This window comes from Mastacembelus armatus, chromosome 20 (assembly GCF_900324485.2).
Source record: "Mastacembelus armatus chromosome 20, fMasArm1.2, whole genome shotgun sequence".
NCBI classification, from domain to species: domain Eukaryota; kingdom Metazoa; phylum Chordata; class Actinopteri; order Synbranchiformes; family Mastacembelidae; genus Mastacembelus; species Mastacembelus armatus.
This window is the reverse complement of record NC_046652.1, coordinates 11,394,508-11,419,980: the sequence shown is the minus strand read 5'-3', so window position 1 is coordinate 11,419,980 and position 25,473 is coordinate 11,394,508. Positions and strand designations below refer to the sequence as shown.

The window sequence follows — 25,473 nt, the reverse complement described above, 5'->3', positions numbered from 1 at the left end:
TAAGAAATCATCCAGGCACTCAAATTACTGATGAAATGTAAACCCAGATCAAACAAGCCTGCACTTCCCCACCCAGTGATTATGCACATCTTGTAACGGGTGTTGATCTCCCCAAACTGTAAACACCAGATTTAGTTCACCTGGTGTTTGTTTAGGTCTTTGGTAAGGCAGTGTGCTGTTTCATACCGAGGTGCCAGCTGAGGTTAGGGTGTTCCCTCCCACATGGACAGATAAGTGGTTTAAACCTCAGAATAGATACACCAGCTGACAGCCTCCCTACAGATTTAGGGTTGAGCTGTGGTTTGAGAGGTGTGGGATTAGAGGAGGAAGCACTGTTCTGACAGAGGAGACGTGACTCAGACTTCAGGGCCCCCTAACAAAGTAGGAAGAAACTTCAGGTTACTACCATACTGCATGAAACATTGGCATTTTGGTTTTGTGGCAGTAAATTGTGAGATCTTCTGTCAGTGATTTTTAAGATGTGTGAATAATTTAAAACTTTTAAACATTTCGTAAGAATGAAAAAGATACTGTTGTTTTGCTCTTATATCCTGTGTTGTAACCCCACAGATGTATCACTGGGTGTCTAGTCTCAGGTTGAAAACCACTGGACTGATCGAAAGTCTGTTAAGATCATTTGGATTTAACCATCAGATTTGGCCTGTGTGACAAGGCTATTTATTATAAATGGGGGGAAAGAAACTGCAAGTATATTCATCTTATTTATCATTCAGCATTAACAAAATGCTGCTTGGAAATATAGTAATGACTGCATTCATCTTTTCCTCATTATTGATTCATTTTTATGTAATGCATCAATTTAAGATGAAAAAATGTTGTGTCAACATAAGATTGATAGAATAAAATTACATATTTTATCTGACCGAGTGGCAAAAAGCTACTAAAATAAAACAAGATTGCTTTATCAGGTTGTAATAGTGGAAACAAGCAAGTGAATTCGAGAAGCTGTAGAAATGTATTTTATGAATAACCTTATCTCATATATGTGCTCTGTCTAAATGTTGCAGCTCAAGTCTCAGCCCTGTCTTTCTGCAGCAGAGCACAGAGAGAGAAGGGAGTTACAGAAGTTAAATAGTGGATGATGGCAGTGTTTTGTCCAGGATGTCTGAATTATTTGAAATCAACAGGTGTCCCACATAGGTGGCCAATCAGACCCGTCCAAATTCAAAGCCGGGCCCATCGATATTGATTATTAGAAACTGATATATAGGTATACCAGTGGTTTCTAACACGGCGTGTTGCAATCTCAAGCGTTTTTACATCAGTGTAGTTTTCATGAACAACACATATTTTTGTTATTTTTAAGTAAAAGCTGGTGTGTAAGGAGTATTTTAAAATGTTAAGACAGTAGAGGGGCAGTCAGGGCCCATAATGACGGGTAGGGGCCAAATGTCTCAGGTGGCCAAGAGTTGAGTTTCATTGCGGGTTTGTTTCAGGCCGCCCCCTTCCTCTCTTGTAACGCAACTTTAAGGTTTTCCAGTGTGGACACGGGATTTAAGCACGACTCTCCGCTCAGGGAGGAAACTCTGCAGCAGTCCTCATTAAAATTCCCTGTCCGTACCACGAAAACCTCCTTCTGTGGGTGGCACCAGCGTCCTGCACGCCTCTTATTTGTGCAGCAGCCACAGATCACAGTTTAAGCACCGGGGGCCGCGGATCACGCTGCTCCGAGGCGGAGAGTTTGCTTCATTTCCCGCTATTTACGGCGTCGGGGGTGAGACGGGAAAGGTGGGCGCAGAGTCCCAGAGGTCCAGCAAAGGGTGGTGTCCTGAGCCTGTGGACACACTGTGACGCTTCCCGGGGGGGGAGGGGGGCCGAGGGACCCACGGCGACACGGTCCGCTCCTGCAGACCGCTGCCGGGGCTGCGCTGGCTTCTTGTTGCGGCTCATGATCGCGGCATTTCTCGGTGCTTACTGGCAACATGTGCGCTCGGATGGTGTGAAGTGTGACACAGCGGCTTTTGGGGTTGCGTTTCTCTCGGATACGCCAAGTACCCGACGTTACGGCGCACCTTGTTTAATAGGTAAGTCCATCAGTTTGTTCTCTAGTTGTGCCGCTGGTGTGTTTTATTGACTGCCCCTGCGCTGCCTCTGCTGGATCGATTATCAGCATCCGATTTTTTTGAAACCTTGAATGAAGGTTTTCAGAAGATTATACCGCGCTGCGTCCAACTAAAACCGCAACATTTTCTTAATCATGTCCTGTCCATTCAGAGCACCATTAACGCATAGCGCATGGGACTGACAGGGATCTAAGGATGGGGCAATGCCATCTTGGGAATTTCAGCTGCTCCTGTTCCTGGGAAATCACAATTTTATTGGGAAGGAGGAAATTATCTTTTTTCTCTCTCTCTTTTTTACATTGCTCTGATTATGCTCTATTTAGTCAAAAGTCTGGATACCCTGGATGAAAACATTGACTAAGTGAGGAAATTTGCCCTGAAGTGTTTCATTAGACTTTGGATGACAGTTTTTGACTGGTTGGCTGTAGTCCCAGTTCATTTACAGCAGTGATATAGTCTTGTTTACTTACGGAACTAATAGAGAAATCCATCAGTTTTACCTTAAAGTGAAGATCTCTGCCCTAATGCCCTTCAGGTGGTTTATCTTCACTGACAGCTCGGTACCTCAGGTAACAGGGGAATCTTTTAAAAATGACCAACATGACCAAACCAGCATCACCCAGTGCAAAGCTCCAGCATTGTTTTCACATGCTGATTGAACCTGCCAGCCACTCTGCATTGTGATCTCTCTCTCTCTCTCTCTCTCTCACACACACACACACACACACACACACACACACACACACACACACCACTCCCTTGTTCTGGGGGAGCGACTCTTCAGTGTACAGTGGTGGGGGTAGGGAGCAGGGTCAGGAGGGGTATTGACATCTGTGGCTGACAGCTTCTCTGGGGCAAGCGGACATGCTGTGATACCATGAATGGGTATTAGGGAACATATGAGCAAAGCACTTAACACTAATGAGGACATTGATTCTTTGTTCGCAACACCGGGGGGACCATTTATTTATCTTAGAGAGATATAATGCAAAGCTACAAATTATTTATTGACTGTAACTTGGCACCTAAAGATGACTGGTGTCATAGGCAGCTATTTTGATAATCGATTAGTTCCTAAAGTCATTTATCAAGCAACAAGACTAAACCACAACCATGTAGCAGCTCTGTGAGAGCACTGTGCTTAAACACTAACATGCTGATGATTAGCAGCTGTAAATGTATGTATAAATAGAGTTTATTTATCCTATTCACCGTTTTTACCCCTGCCTTTCACCCAGAGAGCGCTGGGATAGGCTCCAGCACATCCCTGTGACCGTGAAAAGGAATAAGCAGGTATAGATGATGGATGGAATCAATGGATTCACCATTTTTGTTTGTATGTTTAAACTTAGCCCCGATCATCTAAGCGATCATCAAAATTAGTTGGAATACGTTCTCTGGGGACCATTAGTGTCTGTACAGGATTTCACACTAATCCATCAAATGACTGTGAAATATTTCTGTCTCACAGACCGATAGTCATCCCTAGAGCCAAGAAGCAAACGCGTCTAAAAACATCAAACGCTGTCTGCTTTCAGCTTCTCAGGATGTAGTGGTTGCACAATACAAACAACTTGAAGATTTTGCCTCGGCCTCTAAGATGGAAATTTAGCAGTGTTTTCTGCCACTGAGGGATGAATCATAAGTAGCTGAGATGAAATTAAAAAAAATAATCAGTTTTTTCTACCCAAATCACAACTCCCTCTTATAGATGGTTTCACAGTCATGACACTCTCAATTTAGATAAGGACAACCTCCCAAAAACTTCATGGCACGTCATGGAGTCGAGAGCCTGAATGAATGACATAAAGAGGACAGCTACAATTTGGCTCAGCGGTTCTCGCCAGACGTTATCACCAACAAATCCTGTCAGTTCAAAAAGATGGAGAACTAAGTGTCTGTCAGTCATTTCAGCACCTTCCCATGTGGTGCGAAATCTGCTGTCAACATTAGAAAGGGTTTTCAGAGGGCAGTGGCTGAACGGTCTCTACAGCTGCTCTCTTATCACCAAAGTCAGAAAAAAAAAGTCTATGTTAACAATGAAAAACAACCGGAAAGTATCAGCTTTCCCATCCACAGTGACAGGACCTCCCTTAAACAAACTTATCAGGGAGGCTCCAGGAAAAGGGAAAAAAATCTGGTTTCTGAGTCTTGAAAGTCTGAGCTTCTGGGAAAGTTTTGGAGAGCATGTCTGTGTATAGTGTGAGCAGGTTTGAAACTTGTATGTGAGCACCCGTCACGATGGCACACCATGAGGAGGAATGCAGCCCCGTGTGTCCCCTCATCCTTCACATGTGTGTGCTCAGGATGGACTCTGTACTTTCCTCCCCTCCTGTCAAAACAGCGAGTGGCCAAAACAGGATTTCATCTCAGCAAATCCAGGAAAAATCCAGCTCGTGCCTCGTGTTTTTTTTCCTTGTGTTTTCTAAATGCCACACAGCATTAACGAAGCCCCCTTTGAAATGGGTTATACACGTGACCCACAGGGGGAGGTGACAGTCTGAAAAGCAAATGAAAGCCACTCTGCTGAACAAAGGGAAAATATTAATTTTTTCACATCCTCAGCCACTTATTATTGTATCAGCCAAAGAGCGCTCCCTTAGGGCCAGAAGGAGTGCATGCGAGTCATGGCTCAAAATAAAGGGAAAAACCCCCTCTTTTTCAAGGTGTTGACATTTGAAAGCCATTATACAGTACATACTAGTACAGTGCAGCCTCTCTCAGCCCATTGGGGGGTATCAGAGTGAATAATGCACCATATGGTGCCAAGTAAACAAAACATTTTAATTCTTGATCGTGGCAGTAGCCACGCCTGTCCAGACCAATCAGACGCCACAGGAAAAGCAGATAGAAGAAGAAGAAGATGAATAATGAATAACTAACCATTATGATGATTAAAGTCGGCGATGGCCATGGGGAGATAAGAGCGTGACCGTTCGAGCAAGAGGTGTTTACAAGGGGAATTCCTCACATTCCTCAGCTGCAGCCATGCCACTCCAATCTGCACCTCCACCCAGTGATGGTCGCTGACTGTACCAAGGGTGACCCAAGGGGCAAAAAAAAAAAAAAAAAGGCCAAATTATCTCATTGAACTGCGGATGCACGTGTTATGTAAGGCGAGGTTCGTCTGTTGCTTTAGAGATTCCTAGGAGTATATGATTGAGCAGGCTGAGAGATACGTGCAGTAGATCCACAGAGAGGTAAAATCAACACAAAAGCTTGTTTTTTTAGCTTTGAATGAAAGAAAAGGAGGTTTCCAGTCAAAGCTGGAGCCTGTAGGTTTCCACACGTTTACAGCAACACTATGGAGATTTTACTGTCGATTTCATATCAGTGTTGATGGTTTAAAATTGTCCCGGTGAATCTGGTGATGCAATTACAGTTTTATAAATATGCCAAATTAATTAAATTACATATCATAACAAATCAGGTGCAGTGCATCAAATGAACTGAAAATTTCTTGATGAGCGTCCATGGCAAAAGTTATTTTAGTTCTGCGAGCAGCACAGCTTTAGAGAAGGCAAAGTTGGTAACCACAATGTCAGTTCACCACTTTGGTTCTGAAATATTTGGCCCTGTTAAATGAATTCCCAAGAAGGGGCAGCACAGTGGATTAGTGGTTAGCACTGTTGCCTCACAGTAAGATGGTTCCTGGTTAGAAACCCATCAGGGGCCTTTCTGTGTGGAGTTTGCATGTTCTCCCTGTGCTTGTGTGGGTTTTCTCCAGGTACTCTGGTTTCCTCCCACAGTCCAAAAACATGTATGTCAGGTTGATTGGTGACTCTAAATTGCCCATAGGAGTGAGTGTGAGTGTGTGAGGTTGTTTGTCTCTATGTGGCCCTGTGATGGACTGGTGACCTGTCCAGGGTGGACCCCTGCCTTCCACCCAAAGAGAGCTGGGATAGGCTCCAGCAGATCCCTGAGACCCTGGTTAAGGAAATAGCGGGTATAGATGATGGATGGATGATTTTTCCAAATAAATCCTATAAACTTTGGTGACTTTTTGTCTAGTGCTGGCAAAAATGTAAAAAATGTTGGATGGATTGCCATGAAATTAGTTTCAGACGTTCATGTTCCCCTCATGATGAACTGTAATAACTTTGGTAATTCCTCCACTTTTCATTCTTACCTCCATTATTAAGATTAGATGTTAAATTTGTCCAAAACTTTAATATATAGCTAAATACCTGCAAATGCATTTGTTCGGTGCTTATTAGTAAATATTAGCACATGAACATTGTACCTGCTAATCATCAGCATATTCGCATGCTAACATCAGCACTTAGCTTAAAGCAACACTGTCACAAAACCACTGTGTAGAGCTGCAGACCTTTAGTCTTGTTTGTTTTCTCTTATCTTAGCATACAGAAAATTTGTATTTCAACATTAAATAATTCCCAATGAATTTCTCACTGTTTCATTGAGTGCAGAGCTCACACACACACGTCAGTTAACATATGAGGTAATACAAAAAGCTATTAAAAACACATGTAAATGTGTCTTGCAGAAACATTGAACCATCAGGTAATGAACCAACTCAAATATGTATTTGTATTTAAAGCTTAGTTACAAAATACTCTTTAGTCAAAGGATGTAAAAAATCTCTGGTGCCTTTTCTAGGACAAAGTCGTAAGACTGGGCTTAACCCCCCAAAGTCTATGAAACAAGTTTTTGCTTTCTTATATTTTTTTATAGGCACAGCCTTTAGGCTTAAGAGTTATTTGTTGCATTACTTTTTTCATCCTGTCTGTTTGAAGTGTTAGTTTGATGGTAAAATCTGAGATCCCCTTTAAAAATCATTCTGACGAGAGTCAGAATATTTTTGTGGTGTGAGAGGTGTGTAATATCCATGTGGGAAAAGTGAACCACAGGAGAGATGAGGTCTCCTCCATAGGGAATAGGGTTTGTGTTTCAGGATCAGCCAGCATTTTTTTTTTTTTTTTAATGCAGCACAGATGACTGAGTCTAATAGGATTACAGTATGAGAAGGTCTGGTGGGAAGAGAAGTCCCTGGGACCTGCATGTTACCCCTCCAAAATCCGACCTGAGCCAAACGTCTGGGGGTCATGTGATGGAGGGGGACAATACAAGCAGGTGTCAGCCTGATGATTAAAGGGTCTGAGGCTGGGCTATGAGGATTAGTCCGAGCCTCTAATGGATGGTAGGTTGTGATCCCAGCAAAGAAGGAAGCAAATTGTCAACCTCTGATGCAGAAAATGCCATCCTCATCCAAAAATGTTCTTCAGTATGGATTTTTATAGTATTATCTTAGCGCTAGATTTCTCATTTATGAATTGTGAATTTTCGAATTGTAGTCAGTGCTGATTTGTACACAGTATCTTGTAGTTATGGCATTTTATTTTTTTATGTTTGCGCAATCAGTTAAAATGAAACCTTCTCTACTTGCCAGACTCATCTGATAGAGGCTGCAGATTAAAGTGGCACCATATGCTGGGAACTGATGGAGTCCCCTTGGAGCTTATTATTGGGCTTCTGTGTCACTCTCAGCGGCTAATTGTTGCAGAGGATTGAGGTGGAAGGGGGAAACAACTTCCAAATCTTGTTTTAAATGCTTGGTCATCTCTACTTTACCGTTCTCTCTAAATTGAAGCATTTCCATTTTCAAACACACAAAGACACAGCCCATTTGTAATCACCCTGCCAACACCCAATTTCATTTAAATTTCAAGTTATTTTAATCCAAGTTGCAGCAGCCAGGAAAGGAAATCTGAGCCTCTGACGTATTTAAAACCATTGTTTTTTGTTTTGTTTTGTTCTCTGTGCCCTGCCCATGCAGTAGATGGCTCATTTCATGGCTGCTGGACAGCCTGATTGATGGGCTAAAGAGCAGTGGGGCTGATTTTTCTCATGTACCGCGCTTGGCAAGACAAGCGAAATATAGAGGAGGTGTTAGACAGAGGAGGGTCGGAGACTTGCAACGGAGCCTGGTTTGTGCCAAGATGCTCTTCATAGTTACCCGTTTTGTTCATGCAAGTAAGTCTGGTAATACAATGGTGTCTTCTCAGCCTCAGGTGCCATTTGATTGTAATTATTACATTAACAACCACAGGGAGAGCTTCTCAGATATGAAACTATCAGTGCTTGTCATCCCCAATTAAAAACTGTTTATATAGTTTTGCTTCCATTCCCCTATTCTGTCCCACTCTCCAGTCTAAGAGGTTTGTGGCCCCACGAGACTGCAAAGCTGTCTAGTAATGTGAGACAGCATAATACTAACTAAGACTGAGCAAGGCGTTGTTCCCACAAATTAATTTCCATGCAACCGTCGTGTAAAAAGCGGTAAAATGGCACAGTGGGATTTGTGTGTGTGTCTTAGTATTTCTATCTTTGTGAGGACATTTTGAGCACATTTCTATTGGAGTGAGGACAATTTGGCCTCCTTTTTGAGGGTTACCACTTGGTTTTATATAAGTGTTGAGGTTCGACATTTAGCTGTGATGGTTAACGTAGGATAAGGGTCTAGATAATGCACTATGTCATTGAATGTCCTCACAAAGACAGAAGTACCAGGGTGCGTTTGTGGTGCTTTTAGTGGTGGCAGAGATGGTTTGTGGCAGCTACATCACCATGGAGACAGTGGCATTATTTCAAAGGAAGGACATTGATGCTTGAGTAACAGCAATGGCAAAATCTGAGTGGACAGCAGCTGGACAGATGTCTGTTTGTGAAAGACAGTAAACTTGGAAATATTTCCTTTTCTTTAAGTGACCATCAGCATCTTTCACATCTATCCCTCCACTTCGTTCTGATTTAGACCCACTGAACCATGAGATCCATCTTCATACCTGGATTATCTCATATGTATGTACAGAGAATGGCAGTGCTCTGAACGACAGGCAGCATGAACCAAATAAAACTGCAGCTGGAGCTGCTGGAATGACTCCCCCCCCCCCCCCCCCCCCCCCCCCCCCTGAAGAGGAGAGCGTCCTTTGGGAAGAAGAGATGGCTTAACGTTTTGGGTTTGTCAGAAGCTGAATATAAATTGAGCACCCATGTCACTGCGCAGGCTGTTTGTGCTGTAAACAACACTGCAACTTGCTGTAGTATACAATTTGTCAAACATGCTGTCATAAATGCAATGACTTTTCACTCCCTCTCCACAGTGAGTTTATGAATCTGGAGTTTTTTCAGTTGGTTTCCTTAAAACTATTTTTTTTTTTTGGCAAACGTAAAGGACCATATCTCTGTTTTTTCAGGTTTTAGCCCTATAGAATTATAATCCTTAACAGTTTCCACTTGAACAGTCCCATTACTGGGATCAGGCTGGATCTGTTATTAAAACGTGACCTGCTGCCGTCCTGTTGAGGGGTTTGCGGAGCATGAGGTATATTGGCTCTTTAAAGCCGCCAACTACCTAAAACTGTGAGTATTGTGCTTAATTTGCCGTACATTGCATTACTTTAAGTATAGTTGCAGTTTAGAAGTTTTCAGACAGGTTCAACAGCAACAGGAAAAGCTTTTCAAATCTCACTCTGGCAACATGGAAAGTTACTGTATTTCAAAGTTCCCCTAAATGTTGCTCATCCATTCAGCACTAGGGTGACCATTTAGTGACTACAAAGACTATGTAAGTGCAGCTATTGTCTCATCTGTACCTAAAACAGCCCCCTTTTTGTCACAGAAGGCAAGTCTGTGTCGGAAAATGGCCTAAGTGGTTTGTAATAAATTATCAGTAGCATCTAAAACCCTGGAACGGTCTTTACATTGCAATGCACCCACAGCTTTGTTATCTGCAGTGCAGAAATCATGTCCTGCAGAAATTGTCACCACAGCAACTCTTAAAATAATGTCAGTGAGGTTTTGCTGGCTCCTCTTCTTTCCCCATGGGCATTCACTTCATTGTTAACTCTTACACTAATAATAGACCCTACTGCTCATCTCTGAGTATTGTGCCCTGCCCAACAACACACAGGAAGAGAGGAGCGGCAGCGTGATGAACGGAGAGACACCTGCGAATTCTCTCCCAGTCAGCTCTGTCTTCCCGCGGGGCATACCATTTGACATTTAACTACGAAAGCCATAAACAGGCCTCTGGAATGCCATTCACATTCATTTTGTCTGGCACAGTTATTTATTTTTTTTCATGTGTGTGTGTGTATGTTGGGTGGGTTTTGTCTCTCTGCAGCTCTGCTCTGTCGCACTTTAAACCCAACCCTGAATACTTTCTGAGACCAACAACACTGAGGATGCTGGGTAAAGGTAAAATTGTACTGCAGGTGTTAGCAAACCTTTTACCTCTTGCACAAATAAGTTCATTAGTAAATTACTCAGCCAACAGCCAAGATTACAGAGGATAGATAGATTGAACTATAATTCATAGATTGAAAAAAAAAACAGATTTGTGATTTTTTTTTTACTCTTTCAGTTCGTTGTAAAATGATTTTAGTTTGGTTGCACAAAAGCAATTTAACTAGTACTGTACTAGTGTTGCAAACCAGAAAACAATGAGACGCTCTGACCAAGTGTTAGAACAAAGGAATTAATTATTATTATTAGCAACCAGATGGATTGTTTCATTACCTGGCACATTAACTCTCTTATTCCTGGTTTATACATGCAGTAACTGAAGATACTGTCTGACCACTTTCCTTATGAGGAAGCGTTGGTTGTGTGTTCATCAGTAAAGTGGGTGCAGACAAATGTAGCAAACATATTATGAAACAGCTGTAGGCCCAGTTCAGCCAATGGTTCAATAATGTATGTCTGTTATGATAAAACCTGATGTTTAAAAGTGACAGTGCGCTGTAATTATCAATAGATACAAGTGAAAGTGAAAAGTGAAGTGAAAGTGACTTGTGTAGCCAAGTACGGTGACCCATACTCGGAATTTGTGCTCTGCATTTAACCCATCCCAAAGTGCACACACACACAGCATGAACACACACCTGGAGCAGTGGGCAGCCACTGCTGCGGCACCAGGGGAGCAACTGGGGGTCCGGTGCCTTGCTCAAGGGTCTCACCTCAGTTGTGGTATTGAAGGTGGACAGGGCGCTGGCTATTCACTCCGCCCCACCGACAATTCCTGCCGATCCTGAGACTCGAACTCGAAACTCGAAATAATTTAGCAGTACAAAATCAGAAAAAGAAAATACAGAGAATGAAATCAAATAAAAAAAAACATGGTACTAAGACACATGTTGTTGCTTTTCTTCATATTTGTTCATCTCTAGAAAGGTGGAGACTAAGACCTATGATCACTCCTTGGACAGTAAATATTTGCATCATGTTGTTCATTATCTTTCCTGTTGCAAGTCAAAACAAAAGGGTGTGTATCTGCTGTGGTTTATCACCTAATCGTAGGCTTTGTGAAGCTTTCCAGACAAATCGCTCCAAAGCTCAGTTCTTCTTCTGAGCTGCATCTTCTTCAGCCTACCACGTCATTGAACCACGACTTCAATAATAACATTTAAGCACTGCTGACACTGTGTGCACCTGCTGTGTCACAGATTTCATCCAAACCATGCTGAGTCTCAGTTGGTCAGTTAGCTATTCATTAATTCAGCCATGAGTGATGGAGGGGACAAACTAAAGCTCCCTATCCTCTGGTAATTAAACGTCTGTTGATGAGACACTTTTGTCATGGAAAAACACACACATACACACACATACACACACATACATACACTTGCTCTCTGAGATACTGCTGGTGGGTGTCCTGGGATGGCATTGGTAATTAGTGTGCTGAGTGGTTGCACTGATAGCTTCATAATTTCTCAGATAGGCTACTGTGAGAGATATTTGATGGATGCTTGGCATTAATCCATGCTAAAGCTTTTATGCACATCGTGTTCTTAAAACACTGAGAATACTTCACACCTAAGATCCCATACATCCATTATCTATATGGCTCATCCAGTAGAGGGTCACTGAGGGGCTGGAGCCAATCATAGCTGACATTGGTACACCTTGTACAGGTCGCCAGTCTATCACTGGGCTGACACATACAGACAGACAAACACTGACATTCCCATCGACGCCTACTGACGATTTAGAGTTAACCACTGCTCCACCATGCCTCCCTGTAGGAACAATGTTTTTTTTTATTTAAGTTACATTCCTCAAAGGAGCTTACATGCTGATCCTGATCCTCCTGCATCAGACTAGCTGCAATTGTGCAAGTATTCAACATAAACACATGAATCCAGTTTTAGCTCGCGTGCACCAATGTAGGAGCTTTACAGTTTGAACGAGACATGTTTCTAAATGTTCATCAGCAGGGCTCAGAGCCTCCTCAGCTTCATCTTAAGACTTCAAGACTTGGCAAGACTTAAGACTTGTTTTTCTCACAGAGGTTCACCGATGTGATGCCATGAGCAGGACAGATATTATTAGCTGTGTAGCCCAGTTGCAGAGGCGCAGATTATTTTTAAATGCTACAAGAAATGAGAAGATTTCAGTCATTGACAACAATGTTTAATCAGTTTGAGACTGAAGACTTTTATACTGGTAAATGTTTCAGTTGACAAAAATCAGAAAATTAATAGATGGCAACTTATTGTTTGTTATTTTTAAGGCATTTTGCTCGCAGCACATTAGATTAACTGAACTAAGATCATACCTCTTAGTATTTTGGTTGGTAATCATAGAGGTAATGAACAATAATTATCACTGCTGAAAATAACCATTATTTGCTGCTGTGTCTAAATTGCTACTGCAATATGTAGACACATGCTATGTCTTTGGAAAATCTTCATTTTTTGTGAGTGTGTGAATGAAGGAAAGTGGATTTTCTCCTCTGCTTTTATTGCTACTGGGCATAAATCATCTTTGTGCATTTTCAGATATTTTTCTGACATTGTAATTGTTCTAACTGTTCTAACAAAGTATATAGGCGTGTTGCATTGTAACTGTGAAAGAAAAAAACAATGTTGAAGACTTAAACTAAAGGCGGTACAATTGTGTGCTGCTTTTTCTTTCTTCTGCTTCTTTCAGAGATATTTCTTTTTATATAGCATTTATCTGCCTAGTAACGGTTCAAATTCTGCTTCTTCTGATACATTTAATCTGTGATTTGCTGCTTGCTAACAGATTTTCTGAGCACTGACTCAGAGTGCTGTGTCCGCTCTCTGATATTAATCCAAACAACATGTCACAACCGTGCTCCCCCAGCACCTCCTCTATTCTAACTGGACTCCCACTGGATCAGCTTCAGCAGGATCTCACTTTAAAATGTCAAACCTGTCAAGTCCCCACGTCATCATATCTTTTGACATCTCCAGGTAAACACCGGTCCCAGAGACACAGGGGGCCCTGCCTCGAGTCATTGCAGCTGCAGCTGCCACAGTTTCCTTGCCATCAAGTATTATGCTTCCACCTGCTAATTAAATATTATTTATTTTTATTCATTGCTCTCTTATGTGTAGGGTGAAGAAGAAATGTCACCCCTGTCTGGATGTAAAACTCTAGGCTCTTATCATTCACAGCAAGATCCACAAACGTTTTTGTGTGTGTGTGTGTGTGTGTGTGTGTGTGTGTGTGTGTGTGTGTGTGTGTGTGTGTGTGTGTGTGTTGCACAGAGTTTGATGTAATTGGCCTGTTAGCCCTAGAGTCTGTTTGGAGAATTGAACACGCTCATCCAGAGCTGCTCATACATAAATACATTCTCCAGATGCAGGCCAATTGTCCTTGTTGTGTTTTTGTAGAGTTCATCTGCCTCTGTCTGTCACACGCAGACAGCCTAATGTGACGTGTGTGTTTGTGTAGTTGTATTTCTGGCATTGCGAGGACCATTTTGAGGATTATTCTAATGGAGTGAGGACTTTGGGGCAAAGTGAGGACGTTTTGGCTGGTCCTCACGTTTTCAGACCCCTGTTTGAGGGCTAACACTTGGTTTTTGGGTTAAGGTTACAAAGACAGAAATATGGCGAGCCATGCATACCCTCAGGACTAGCAGCTCATGGAGTTAATCCCTCTCACTAATAGTGGGGGTTGGAGCAGAGGGGGGGGGTGGGGGGGGGGGAGGAGGGGAGGGGAGAGACGGAGGGCAGAGAACAATACAACATCTCTCTCTCCGTCCTTCTTGCTTTCTGGCTTTGGACACGTGGTCGTCACCAGGCGGGAAATCTCTGGACCTTGGACGTTCTCTAAGGATGTTGCTTCTCTCGTTCAGTCCTCCCATCTGGCTCTCAGTGGTCCCTGCTGCACTGCTGAAGGAAACGAGGTACAATACACTCACCCCCTCCAAAGAACACATTCCCCCACTGTTTTTTGTTCCTGCCATTGTTACCAGACAAGAGGCTGCGTCAAGAGGTAAAATTAAGGTCGTGCGTATTGAATAAGGAACTTCCTGGACTTTTAGTTTTTTCTTCCTCACTGAGGTTTTTCACTGCCCATGTTTGCAGCCCATGAAGTACAACAGGATGTATAGTGACACACTGACTGTGATATGTATTTCCTCCTTTGCAATTCAAATTCTTGTGTACAGCTCATGATTGCTGTGTCTACCTCATGGACATTCCTTTATGTGCCAAAGGGCCTTGTTTCCTGTCCTGCACCAGACATTAGCTCTTGTGTGGTTCGTAGATGTGTTCAAGCTTTTCAGATCATTTCTCGACAGGAAAGAGTGAATTCCACTGTCTATTGTCCCTTTACGTCGTGAAATCCATATTATAGTGTCGTTCTGGAACAAAAGGATTTCCTAAGTTTGGTATTTCCTCTTTGGTTACCTCAGATTAGACTTCCTAAGATATGTGGGTTGTGATTGTAACCCAGTATTTCAATGTGGAAATTCATTCTTGATCTCTAGATCATCTCAACTCGAGGTTCACATACTAGCTTTTTGGCATTTCAACTGCAGAATGTAAGGAAACAAATTTCTCATGTTTTAAAAATCATTTTATGACACATTTTGATTTTGCCTAGTGACTCTATGGGCATACCAACCTCTGAGTTAGAAATCACTGTTATATTAGTTTAGATTTGTCTGCAATGGACTGGTGACCCCTGCCTTTCACCCAAAGGGAGCTGGGATAGGCTCTAGCAGATCCCTGTGGCCCTGATAAGGAATTAGCAGGTATAGATAATGGATGGATGGATGGATGGATGGAGGTATAGATGATGGATGGATGGATGGAGGTATAGATAATGGATGGATGGATGGATGGAGGTATAGATAATGGATGGATGAATGGATGGTTTTAACCCTCACTAATAAAGTAACTATGAGTTGTTACAGCTGTATAGATGATCACATGACTGTCATCAGACTAAATTGCTCACAGCTCCGCAGAGTTTGTTGTTGCCCTCATCCCCTCAGCCTGAAATAGTTAAGACACTTACACCTGCTATGTTGATTTGAAGGGATTAAGTTTGTTTTTCGTGTTATGAACTGTATGTTTGTGGCAACCCATCGTGTCTTATTGTGCATTAAATAAAACCTAGAATAGAGGGGCTGGGTTCACTACCACAAGGTACAACCATTGTTTTTCCATCTTGCACCACTACATTTTTAATCTTCACCCTCCAGGCAACTAAAATTACTTTCATGTTCATGCATGATACTTTGCTAGATGACATGAATCATTTAGACATGCAACTTGACTGTCCTTTCATAAATAAACTCTCTTAATATCCATCTTGTTGTCTGAGCTCAACTGGATGTAAGGGCACTTCAGTTAACCCCCACTGGCGAGTGAGTCACCATTTCTTCTGAGGCCAGTGAACCAGGCTTTAGACCGCTGCCTCTCCTCTCCTCGGAAACAGCATCACTTTGAGTGGAAAGCATTTTCACAAGTGGTTCATCTCAGTTTAATGTTGCAGCAGTTGGGCTGAAGTGCACTAATTGTGCTTCTGCTCTCGACGGGCCCAAAGTTTAGCTGCGCTGAATCAAAGCGTGTGGTTATGCTCTGGCTGTCTGTGACTAAGTGGTGTTGGCTTTCTTTAATGATTTACTTGCTTGTCATAAAAGGCTAAGGTGCGCTCAGGGAGACCTTGTGTTAACTGTGATGCCCACTGGGAGGCTGGAGGATAGATGGTGGCTGACAGCACCCTTGGCGTTGCGGTGCTAGTGCTGTGTCATGCTATTTTGCTGTGGTATTGCCTTGTCTGTTTGTCTCAATTTAAAATCTGTGTCTGCTTTTATCGAACGCGTGGAGCTAAAAATACCTGCTGCCTTACCAATCAGAGCAGAGAACAGATTCAACAGGGAGATGAGATTGGATGGGATGTCCCACAGATGTTGCTCACTATTGTCTTAAGAAACAGGACTGCAAATCCTATGTATACATCCAATTTTGGATTCATTATATACACCATGCACACTTTTTTCAATGATCAGTTCTTTTTTTGTAGCTCATGGAGATGGAGAAACGCCGAAAATCTTCTCCACCTTTTTGACATTTGTTTGCTGTTTTTTGCAAGTGCTCTGAAGTTCCATCCTGTGCTGAAATATAAGAAAAATAAGACATATATGCAGGACTCCAGGGGTCATCAAAGGTAGCGCTCGCTTACATTTCCAATTTATGATTTTTAAAGTGGGTGTATATTTAGAAAAACAGTACATGGTGCAGTTTGAATAAATTTCCTCTAGACCAGTTAGACCAAAATTCAACTTATTAATCATTCAACCTTTGAATAAAAAAAAACAGAAACAAAGAAAAGTAGTTTGAGTCATTTGAGCATCTTGAAAGACACTGTTTCTCCAGCTAAGTCATTCTGTTTCTGCCAGTGGCGACTCCTAAACTGTGTCAGCTTGCCCCGGAGGGCAGTTTGAACTCCAGCAGGTCAGACATCACCTTGACTGGCAGACAGTGAGGTGTGACAGGTGTTCAACCTGCTGGTGACCTACTGTCAGATGGAGGAATCTCTGACCATCAGCATTATAGTCAGTTTTTCACATCATTTAAATTTTGGCACAATTACACCAAAAAAAAAAAAAATCTCAAACTAAGTTACACGATTTTCTTATCTGCCGCTCTCAGAATTACTATTAATAAAAATGCTTTGAAAAACACTTGCTGGGCTGAATGTAGGAGTAGGGCAGATGTGTCCTCAGATCAATTTTTTTTCTACCTGATGCTGGAGTTTGTTTCTAGGTGCATTTAGATGATACACTGGGGCTTTTCCCACATTGATTCTGCTGCTCAGGTGGTCTTTTGTAATGCTGTCCTATTATGCATCTTGGATTTTTATCTCAATTTTGTTGTCACTCTATCGTACTACCAAAGCTAATAACAGTGAGATTTATTCCAAGTGTTTTTGTTTAGACCCTCCGGTTGAAAAAAAACAGCCTTTTTTAGTGTAGAAACTGGCATTTTTCTTTGAGATGACATTTGCAGGATAATTTTTAGGTTGCTTGAAGAAAAACCAGAATCTTGAAAATCATGTTTCTGGCACCCTAAGTCCTAAATTCGCTCACAATTTTATCTCCCGAGGGAAATATCTGGTTGTTTATCTTCAGAATATCCCTATCTGTGCAAATGATCGGGTTCTAATTTTGTCTGCTCTTTGCTGCAGGAAAACATACAAGGTTTTTTTTTTGTTTGTTTTTTTTTTTACTGAAACAGGTGCCTGCTGCTGCCAGTAAAATAAGACATAAATGATAAAGTTGTGAGCCTTAAAATCAAACTAGTACAAAGGCTCCTTTGATGAAAAACTAAAAATCTCCTCGAACTTCAACCTATTTTGAAACTGTAAACTTAGTATTCTGTTTCTATGAAACAAAACATCACATTCTTGCATACTGTTAGTCGAAGTGTCTTCTCAGTCTAAGCACACTTAAGACTTTCACATAGCCAGAGCCATATAGTCACAATAAATCATAATAAAGGTTGAGATTTTGCGTACTAGATGAAAGTCTTTAAATTATTTATCATATTTTTTAACTCCCATTTTTAAGCTTGAAGACTCTGGCAGCTTTAAATTGCCTCTTTGGTTCAAGGGGTTGAGAACATGAAGACCAAGTCTGAAGTAAAGATGAGGGAACAGAAAGAGGAACGCACTTATTTCGATGAAAGCGCAACATGACATTAAAGAAGTCGGCAGCAAAGAGAGAGATAGGAGATGAAGGAGAGAGGCGCTGCAGCTCAGGGCTTTTCTACAACATCAATCCCAGTGTTGCCCAGAGATGTTGCCGGAGATCCCTACATAGAGCCATAAAAGCCTCTTGTGACGCCTCCGGACGTCAGGGACTTAGACACACAAGTTCGTCTATCATTCCCAGCCTTTGAAGGAAAAGAGAACATCCGACAATGAAAATGATCACCAAGTAGACACTCTGAGAATAGCCTTTCCAAATGTAATGTAATGCTTATGAAGTTAAATAAGAAGATTCTGCAGTGGCATGTCTATCCAGGGGTGGTTTCATCTTTGAATGATTAGGTCAGATACTTCATCAAAGGTCTCCTAGCATATCTTCCTGCTGTAAATTTAGATCTTTGACAGCCATTACGTGGAGGATTATGCGCTTGCTATCTGGTGCTGTGGCCTCATTGAGCGGGACTAGTCTGATAATCAATGTGGCCGAGCAGGAGAGGCAGACTTTACATATCAATCTGTTGGTCGGCCTGACAGTTTACAGCGGCACTGTGAGATGTAACAGTCTGGAGATCTGGCCGTGAGACAGACGCCAAGAATGAGGCTTTGATCAAATGCTTTTCCCCAGGTGTTTCAGATCTAAAAAAGAGCTCAAAGAGAGAAAGGTTTGCTTTTCATTTTAGTCAGGTAAGGCAACTTGCTCTAATAATTTACTTATCCTCAAGGCTGGTGGTCAGACGGCTTCTACAAGATTGTTTTTTTTTACATTATTCATCCTGCTTTGTTCACTTCTTGTTGTACAAACCAGCAGTTTGTACAACAAATGCAGAATCACATAGAGAAAGAGGAAATTGGAGACAAATCTAATAATTCCTGTGAAAACACCCCAGTCTGGCCTGAGGCTCCAAAAGTTGCTAGAAACCACTAACACTGTTTTGTTAAAGTGCTTTTAAATGTAATTTTTGAACAATTTCAATTAGATCTGTCAATTTCGTTTGTGTGATCAAACCAAGGCGGTGTGTTAGGATTGAAAAAAACACTATTATTAGTATTATTTCCATTGACCATGTGCTGTAGATTTGCTCTGACATGACCTTCTTAGAGCGGAGATGAATTAAAACATGCATTTGTTTGCAGCGTCTGTGCTGTGTTCAGACTGAGCCATGAAACCCCAGATGACTGTGGGAAGTGTCACCATGCATTCAATGAGCGTGGTGAATTTAACCATCGCCCTAAGCCCCTTTCACCTGCTTTGCAGTCCAGTGTTATTTTTTTGATTGTTCTACCGGTTGTGACAAGCACAGAGGGATGTGACACGCTGTAGTTTCACTTTACTCTTTATCATCAGTGAGCTGCTCACAGCAGCAGTCAGCTACTTAGTCAGGGGTCACATAAGGACGGAAAGAAGAAAGAGGGAGAGAGTGACAGAGAGACGGAGATAGGGGGAGGATATTTATGACTCAGACGGTGGTGAGGGTGAGCTGCATCCCAATGTCTGTTCCTTTACTGCCTGGCTCAATAACTCTCAGGAGAGTAGGTATCAGCTTGTGCCAAGGATTTTGCTAGTACCACAGGTCTCTAAGTCTCCCAGGTGTGTTAGTGTCCTGACCATATACTCTCCACATTCATTAAATTGGACATACTGTTAGGTGTCATTCAGCAGCTTTGGTAGAGTATTGTAATTTACTTTTTTTTTTTTTATGTACACTTTCTCTTCAACTGGTCTTTTTTGGGGTTTTTTTTTGTTGTTTTTTTTACTCTACCCATAATCGCCCACTCCCTTTCTTAAAAAGCATGACATTAGTTGACATTTTTGTATCTTTCGTAATAGATTTTCCTTCTGAATGTTAAACTTTGGTACAAAATAATAAGCTCTTAGTCTTTGATTCGCCTGACCATTTTCCATTGTCTGTTGACGTGTCAAACTACACTGCAATTTTGGTAATGAAGATTTCTCTTCATGCTCTTGACCTGTTCTGTCTTCAGCTCTTACCACCTCTATCCACTGACTGCAGTTTTCCCTCAATCTCTCCAAGTGCTTGATATTCAGTCTGCAGTGTCCTCTTTCCACTGATATAACCAGCCTGTCAGCAGTTCTTCATTGGGGCTCTGTTACCTGTCTCAAAACCCGACCTGAGGTATGTGTTACACAGCGTGGCTAAACTCATCACCACTGTTTCAATCCCCTGCTGAATGAATCAGACAGTATAACATTCCTTGGGTTTTATTCAGACTAAGACTTGAGACTTGGGTCATCCTAAAACACTGAAATGAGGATTTGAGGCTTGATATGGATGTGAGTCCTTGAAGACCTGACTTAAAATATGATACTAGTACTTGAGCTAGACTGAAGTCACAAAAATAACAGCTTGAAGGCTGGATTGGACTTACAGAGATCTGACTTAAGTTTCTCTCGACCGAAACGGTCTTGAACATACAGATGGAAAGACAGAGGTTTAAAGGAACCAGTTCCTTGGAAATATTATTATTTTTTCTTCCATCTTGTCTTTGTTGCATTGATGGTGTGCTGTGTATTTTAGGATTTTTTATTTACTATTAATTTAAAGATTCCCTCGGTGACGACTTAAAGATGTAGACCTCGAACACCAGCTGGACTGATTTGGACTGTGGTGAATCTTCACCAAATCGATTGGAATTTACGTCCTGGCTTGTGCTGGACTGTTATGAAACTTGACTAGCTAAAGACGTGGACATGAGTAGACTGAAGTCAGAAAAAATAAACTTTGAATTGACTCCTGCGACACTTGACTTACTGAAGATGTGACTGCATGTAGATGAACTTTGTGGCAGCTGTACACATCGGCCAGATTTCTGTCTGTGTCTCACATGTTCGCACACCCACAGATAGGCCTTCGGCTACAATGCCTCTGATGAATTGCTTTAGTCATTGGTCCTGGCTGCATGTGTGTGTGTGTTGAGTAATGAAGAGGCCGATGATGCTGTTCCACTCCTCTTCAGTCGCCCCTGAACACAGGTGCTCTGATCTTCCTGAGTGGGAGTTCTCCACTGAACGAGTGAGAAATTCATTCATCCTGTGACAGCACGAGCAGGATTCTTCATTGTTAATGTGATGTGGTTATGAAGCTGGTAGACAGAAGACGTCTAAGGAAACTAAAGAGAAAAAAAAAAAAAAACTCCAGTAACTCTGACTAATGCAGACTCAAAAAAAGAAAGTTCCTGCTTCTGTGCTCTGTTGCTTCTACATTAATGACTATTGACAGGCACATCATCTTTAAAGCTAAACCGTCCTCCTTTCTCTGCACTAACATATACAATATGTTAAACTGGGGACTATAGCCAAGACATTGATATGAGGCTGACAGCATGCTCACTGTCACATAAAACCTACCTGTATAAGCCTGATCTGGCATTGGAGGCATATGAGCTGAAACCTGGAGGCATTTTTATTGTTGAAGTTAATGTTTTCATACCTGGAAATTTGTTCGGACTCCCAGTTTGATAAACATTTTGGCCTGTAGCCTGATAATAAGTCTGATGTGTCATTTTGTTTTACTTCAGTATTCACTTTCACGTCATGCCCAGAAGAGGTTGTTGTTAAGGTGTTGTTGTTTTGCCTTCAACAGTCTGTAGCAGGTGATATATCCATCCTGATGGCATCATTTTAGTCGGCACAGACAAAACTCTATATAGTCTTTATATAGCACAACTACCAACTTATTTGAATTGTTTAAAAATCTTATATATAAGCAACAACTCTGAAAAATACATTGGGGCGGTACATTACCTCACAGCAAGAGGATTATGGGTTTGAGTCCCACTTGACCTGGGGCCTTTCTGTGTGATGTTCTCCCCATGTCTGTGTGGATTTTCTACTCTGGGTTCATCCCATAGTCCAGGCACATGCAGGTTAGGCTAATTGTTGACTTTAAATTGTGTTTGTCTGTCTCTGTGTCAGCCCTGTGGTGGACTGGTGATCTGTCCAGGGTGCACCTCATCTCTTGCCCAATGTCAGCTGGCATTGGGTCCTGTCCCCCTGCCCTGCAACCCTGGACAGCAGGAAGAAGCAGTAGTAATACATTTAGTACAATCCAGTTACTGATGATTTGTCCAAGCACAAAATGTTAGGGGATGAAACAACAATAACAGTGAAATAGTGCTTTTTTTTTATTCTCTGCTCTAACTTGGCCCTAGACTTCACTTTGGTCCACATGTTCCATGATGGTCATACTGTCTAACCAAAAGGTTTAGGCACTTTAGATGTTTTAGATTCTTATCACACAACATTATCAGGTGTCTGATTGATCCCAGGTTCATAGTGCAGGACATGAAGAACTATTTTCAGATGCAAGAAGAACCAGGAGTCCTGCAGCAGATGGTCTGACCCCCCACAGAGCCCTGATCTCACAGTGTGGAGTCAGTCTGGGATCACATGAAGAGACAGAAACACTGGGACAGCCTGAATCTACAGAAGAACTGCAGTAGCTTCTCCAAGGTGCTGCAAAGTACCAGGAGAAACTGTGTGCAGGTCAAACCAGAGAGATCTGCTGCTGTTTTGTTTTTTTTTGCACAGTACTATATATGCAGTACTAGATGTTATATACACTAAGATTTTTAATATACCTTTTTTAACAACGATATTTTGAAGATAATATCATTTGCACTTTGTCAGGTTCATAGAAAGTAGGCTACATGTACAGTGTAATACATTACCTGCTCTTCTGTAAACAGCAGTGTGTACCCTCCATTGTTATAACCAGGGTGAACATCCCAGCATACTGGGAGCTTAATGCTCTTTTAATGGCTGGTGTGTTGCTGTACCACGGGCAGCGCCCGGAGGGGAGTGATGGTGCTGATTGATAGCCCACGCATTCTCCACCAGCCTTCATGACGCAGCACCAGCAACTCATCCTGCCAGGTTTTACCATCCAGGGCCATGACAGCGACTCAGCAGTATGAGTGCCTTCAGGGATGGGAGGATGCTTGGACACGTATTGCTGTTTGTACTGCTTGCTGCTTGTATTTAATTTAGGCCTATTGTTACACTGAATCAATACTCATAATCAGTCAGTTGTGTGTATCCTGCCTGGACAATTAGGTTTTCAAGAGCCCCAGAGTCTTTCTTGTGCTTGAGTCACTGGCAGTGGCTTTTAACCCTAGAAAAAAAAAAATGGTTTCATAACTGAATTGTAATCAGCTTCTCTGTGGTTGCTTGAGCATTCGGTTGCACTGCAAGGTCACAAGTGCGTATCAACACCCCCTGGCAGTAAGGCCATACTCCTGAGTCACCACAGCCCCAGGCCAGCAGCACAAGAAACACGTGGACAGAGTAAGACTGAAACCCTGTTGCTATCAGGCACTGTTTGATCATTTCCATCAAAGGGCTAAAACAACATTGGAAAAAAGATTGAATGTAGTTTGTGTGGGCACGTCCCCTGGGTGGAAGGGCAGGGCTGAGGGAAATTGTTTTTGCACAACTCAAGATGGAGCTAAACTCTCTGAGATCATATCAAGTTTAGATTGTGATGCTGTGAAATCACTGAGGCAACCAGCTTTTTATATGGCACAGCATAACCACAGTCACTGTGATCCTACGACTGCTTTAATTGCTGACTGACTAAAAAGAACATATTTCGAGCCGCTTTCATACGTCGCCTCTCTAAAATCTGTACTTGCTTCCTCACAGAGCTGGAACAAAGCTCCCTCCAGTTCATTACAAACAGATAAATCAGAGCATGGCATCAAAACTGCAGGGGAGAAAAAGCATCAGTTTTGATAGGATGCCCAGTTATCAGTTGACTGAGAGTACAACACTGTAGTTCACACTGCCGTTGTTGACTTCCACACTTTCTTTCCTTCCTCCTCCTAATCCCTCGTAATGGAAAAGCTCTCAGGGTTCAACCACTGTGGGCAAGCCGCCAGCCTGCTGTCTGGGCTCTTATACATAACTGCAGAATAGAGGGAAGTCCAAAATTAAAAGCATTGTTATCCCTGCGGCTGGTGGCCACAGAGAGATGGAGTGACAGGCCTATTTTATTATAACGTCTTGGGTGACCTTGGCTTTGGCCTCTACTCTGCACCCCCTCTAGATGCACTGTTCAGACCTGTAGTTTGGGACCTTCAGAGACCAGAGCTTGTCAGAGGTCAAGCTTGTCAGCAGGACCACAAACACAAAGCCTATACCCATGACTAACGAAATCTTTACTGGATTTCTCACTTTGCTGAAGGTAAGTGAGAAATCCAGTAATTCCTAATATTCTCATTTTCCCCCTATTCTGTTGGAGCCCCAAAATGTCCTTGTGAATGAATTTGAATATAATGTACTATTAGGGTTGCTATGGTGATGGCTGCCGTCTGTGTGCATGTCAGTTGCCATGCAACTTTATTTCCTCTCCAGCAGAAAGCAAGGCTGTTATGTACGAAGTCTATTAAGGCATTTTCACTTGTTAAAATTTGTTCCAGATCATTGTTGATCTTGTGGTGTTTTCTATTTTTATTCTTAAGGGCAGTAGAGGATGGTTTTCCCATCTTTTTCCATATCATTTCACATGCACTGCAGTTCTTGCTCAGGACTTGCAGAGGATGTAGTCAACGATCTGGCCTCTTGGATGCCCATGGAGTTTCCCTTCTTTTCAATTGCCAATGTGAACCTTTATAACTGTATGAACATCCTCACCACTACTTTTTACTGGACACAAGAGGCTGCATTGGTGGGTGTTTGTTGTTGTCCTAAAAATGAGATCCAATCCTGAAAGTCTGGTTTATGGGTCCATGAGACTTTTGTAAGAGACGTTTGAAAAAGTATGAGGAAGTATTTCTAAATTATGGAAAGTTATTACATTGTGATGGACTGATGAATTCTGGTATCTGTAGTGGTGGTGCTTAACTTTGCAGAAACAAAACTACCAGCAGCTGCCAGTGAACCTCTCATGCTGTCTGAGGTTTTGGTATTAAATGCAACTATGTCTGTTATCCTATTTACCTGCCTGGCTTCTTTTACTTCAGCCCCCCAACAGCCTGTCTTTTGTTCATGCAGCTTCCGCTTATTTCTTAGCAGAAACCTTGTTCTACACTGTGATATTAACTGTCAATGAAATGATTCTTGTCATTATCTCATCTCTCCCACTCACCTTTCGCTAGCCTCACCTCTTCTGGCCTGTAAATTAGAGTGTATCCATAGGCCTGCACTTGCCTGCCTACTAGCACTGCTCATGAGGTTTAATCACCATGAAAAGGCTCAGCTGCTGCCTGCACACTGTGCCGTTGAGCTTATTAGACTCGGAACGTGGCCCTAAAAACATTAAAGCACAAACAGGCTGCAGACTTGGAGTTTGGGATGGTTACAGCCAGCGTCATTTCTTCAGATGTGAAACTGGGAAAACTCATTTTCTGCCACTACCTTTCTTGCAGCCTCATC

General features: G+C 42.2%; 1 protein-coding gene across 2 annotated transcripts in view; it reads left to right on the top strand.

Annotated features, from left to right (window-relative positions):
• The first annotated feature begins 1,557 nt into the window (after window positions 1–1,557).
• Window positions 1,558–25,473, top strand: part of tmem108 (transmembrane protein 108) — a 47,088-nt gene continuing 23,172 nt past the window's right edge. Inside the window, exon 1 of one of the 2 annotated variants that reach the window (XM_026292623.2) lies at window positions 1,558–2,045. In XM_026292623.2, coding sequence (XP_026148408.1) covers window positions 1,910–2,045 — 136 coding nt within the window. In that variant the 5' untranslated portion in view covers window positions 1,558–1,909. The remainder of the gene's footprint in view (window positions 2,046–25,473) is intronic. The other variant, XM_026292622.2, reaches the window with a different exon arrangement.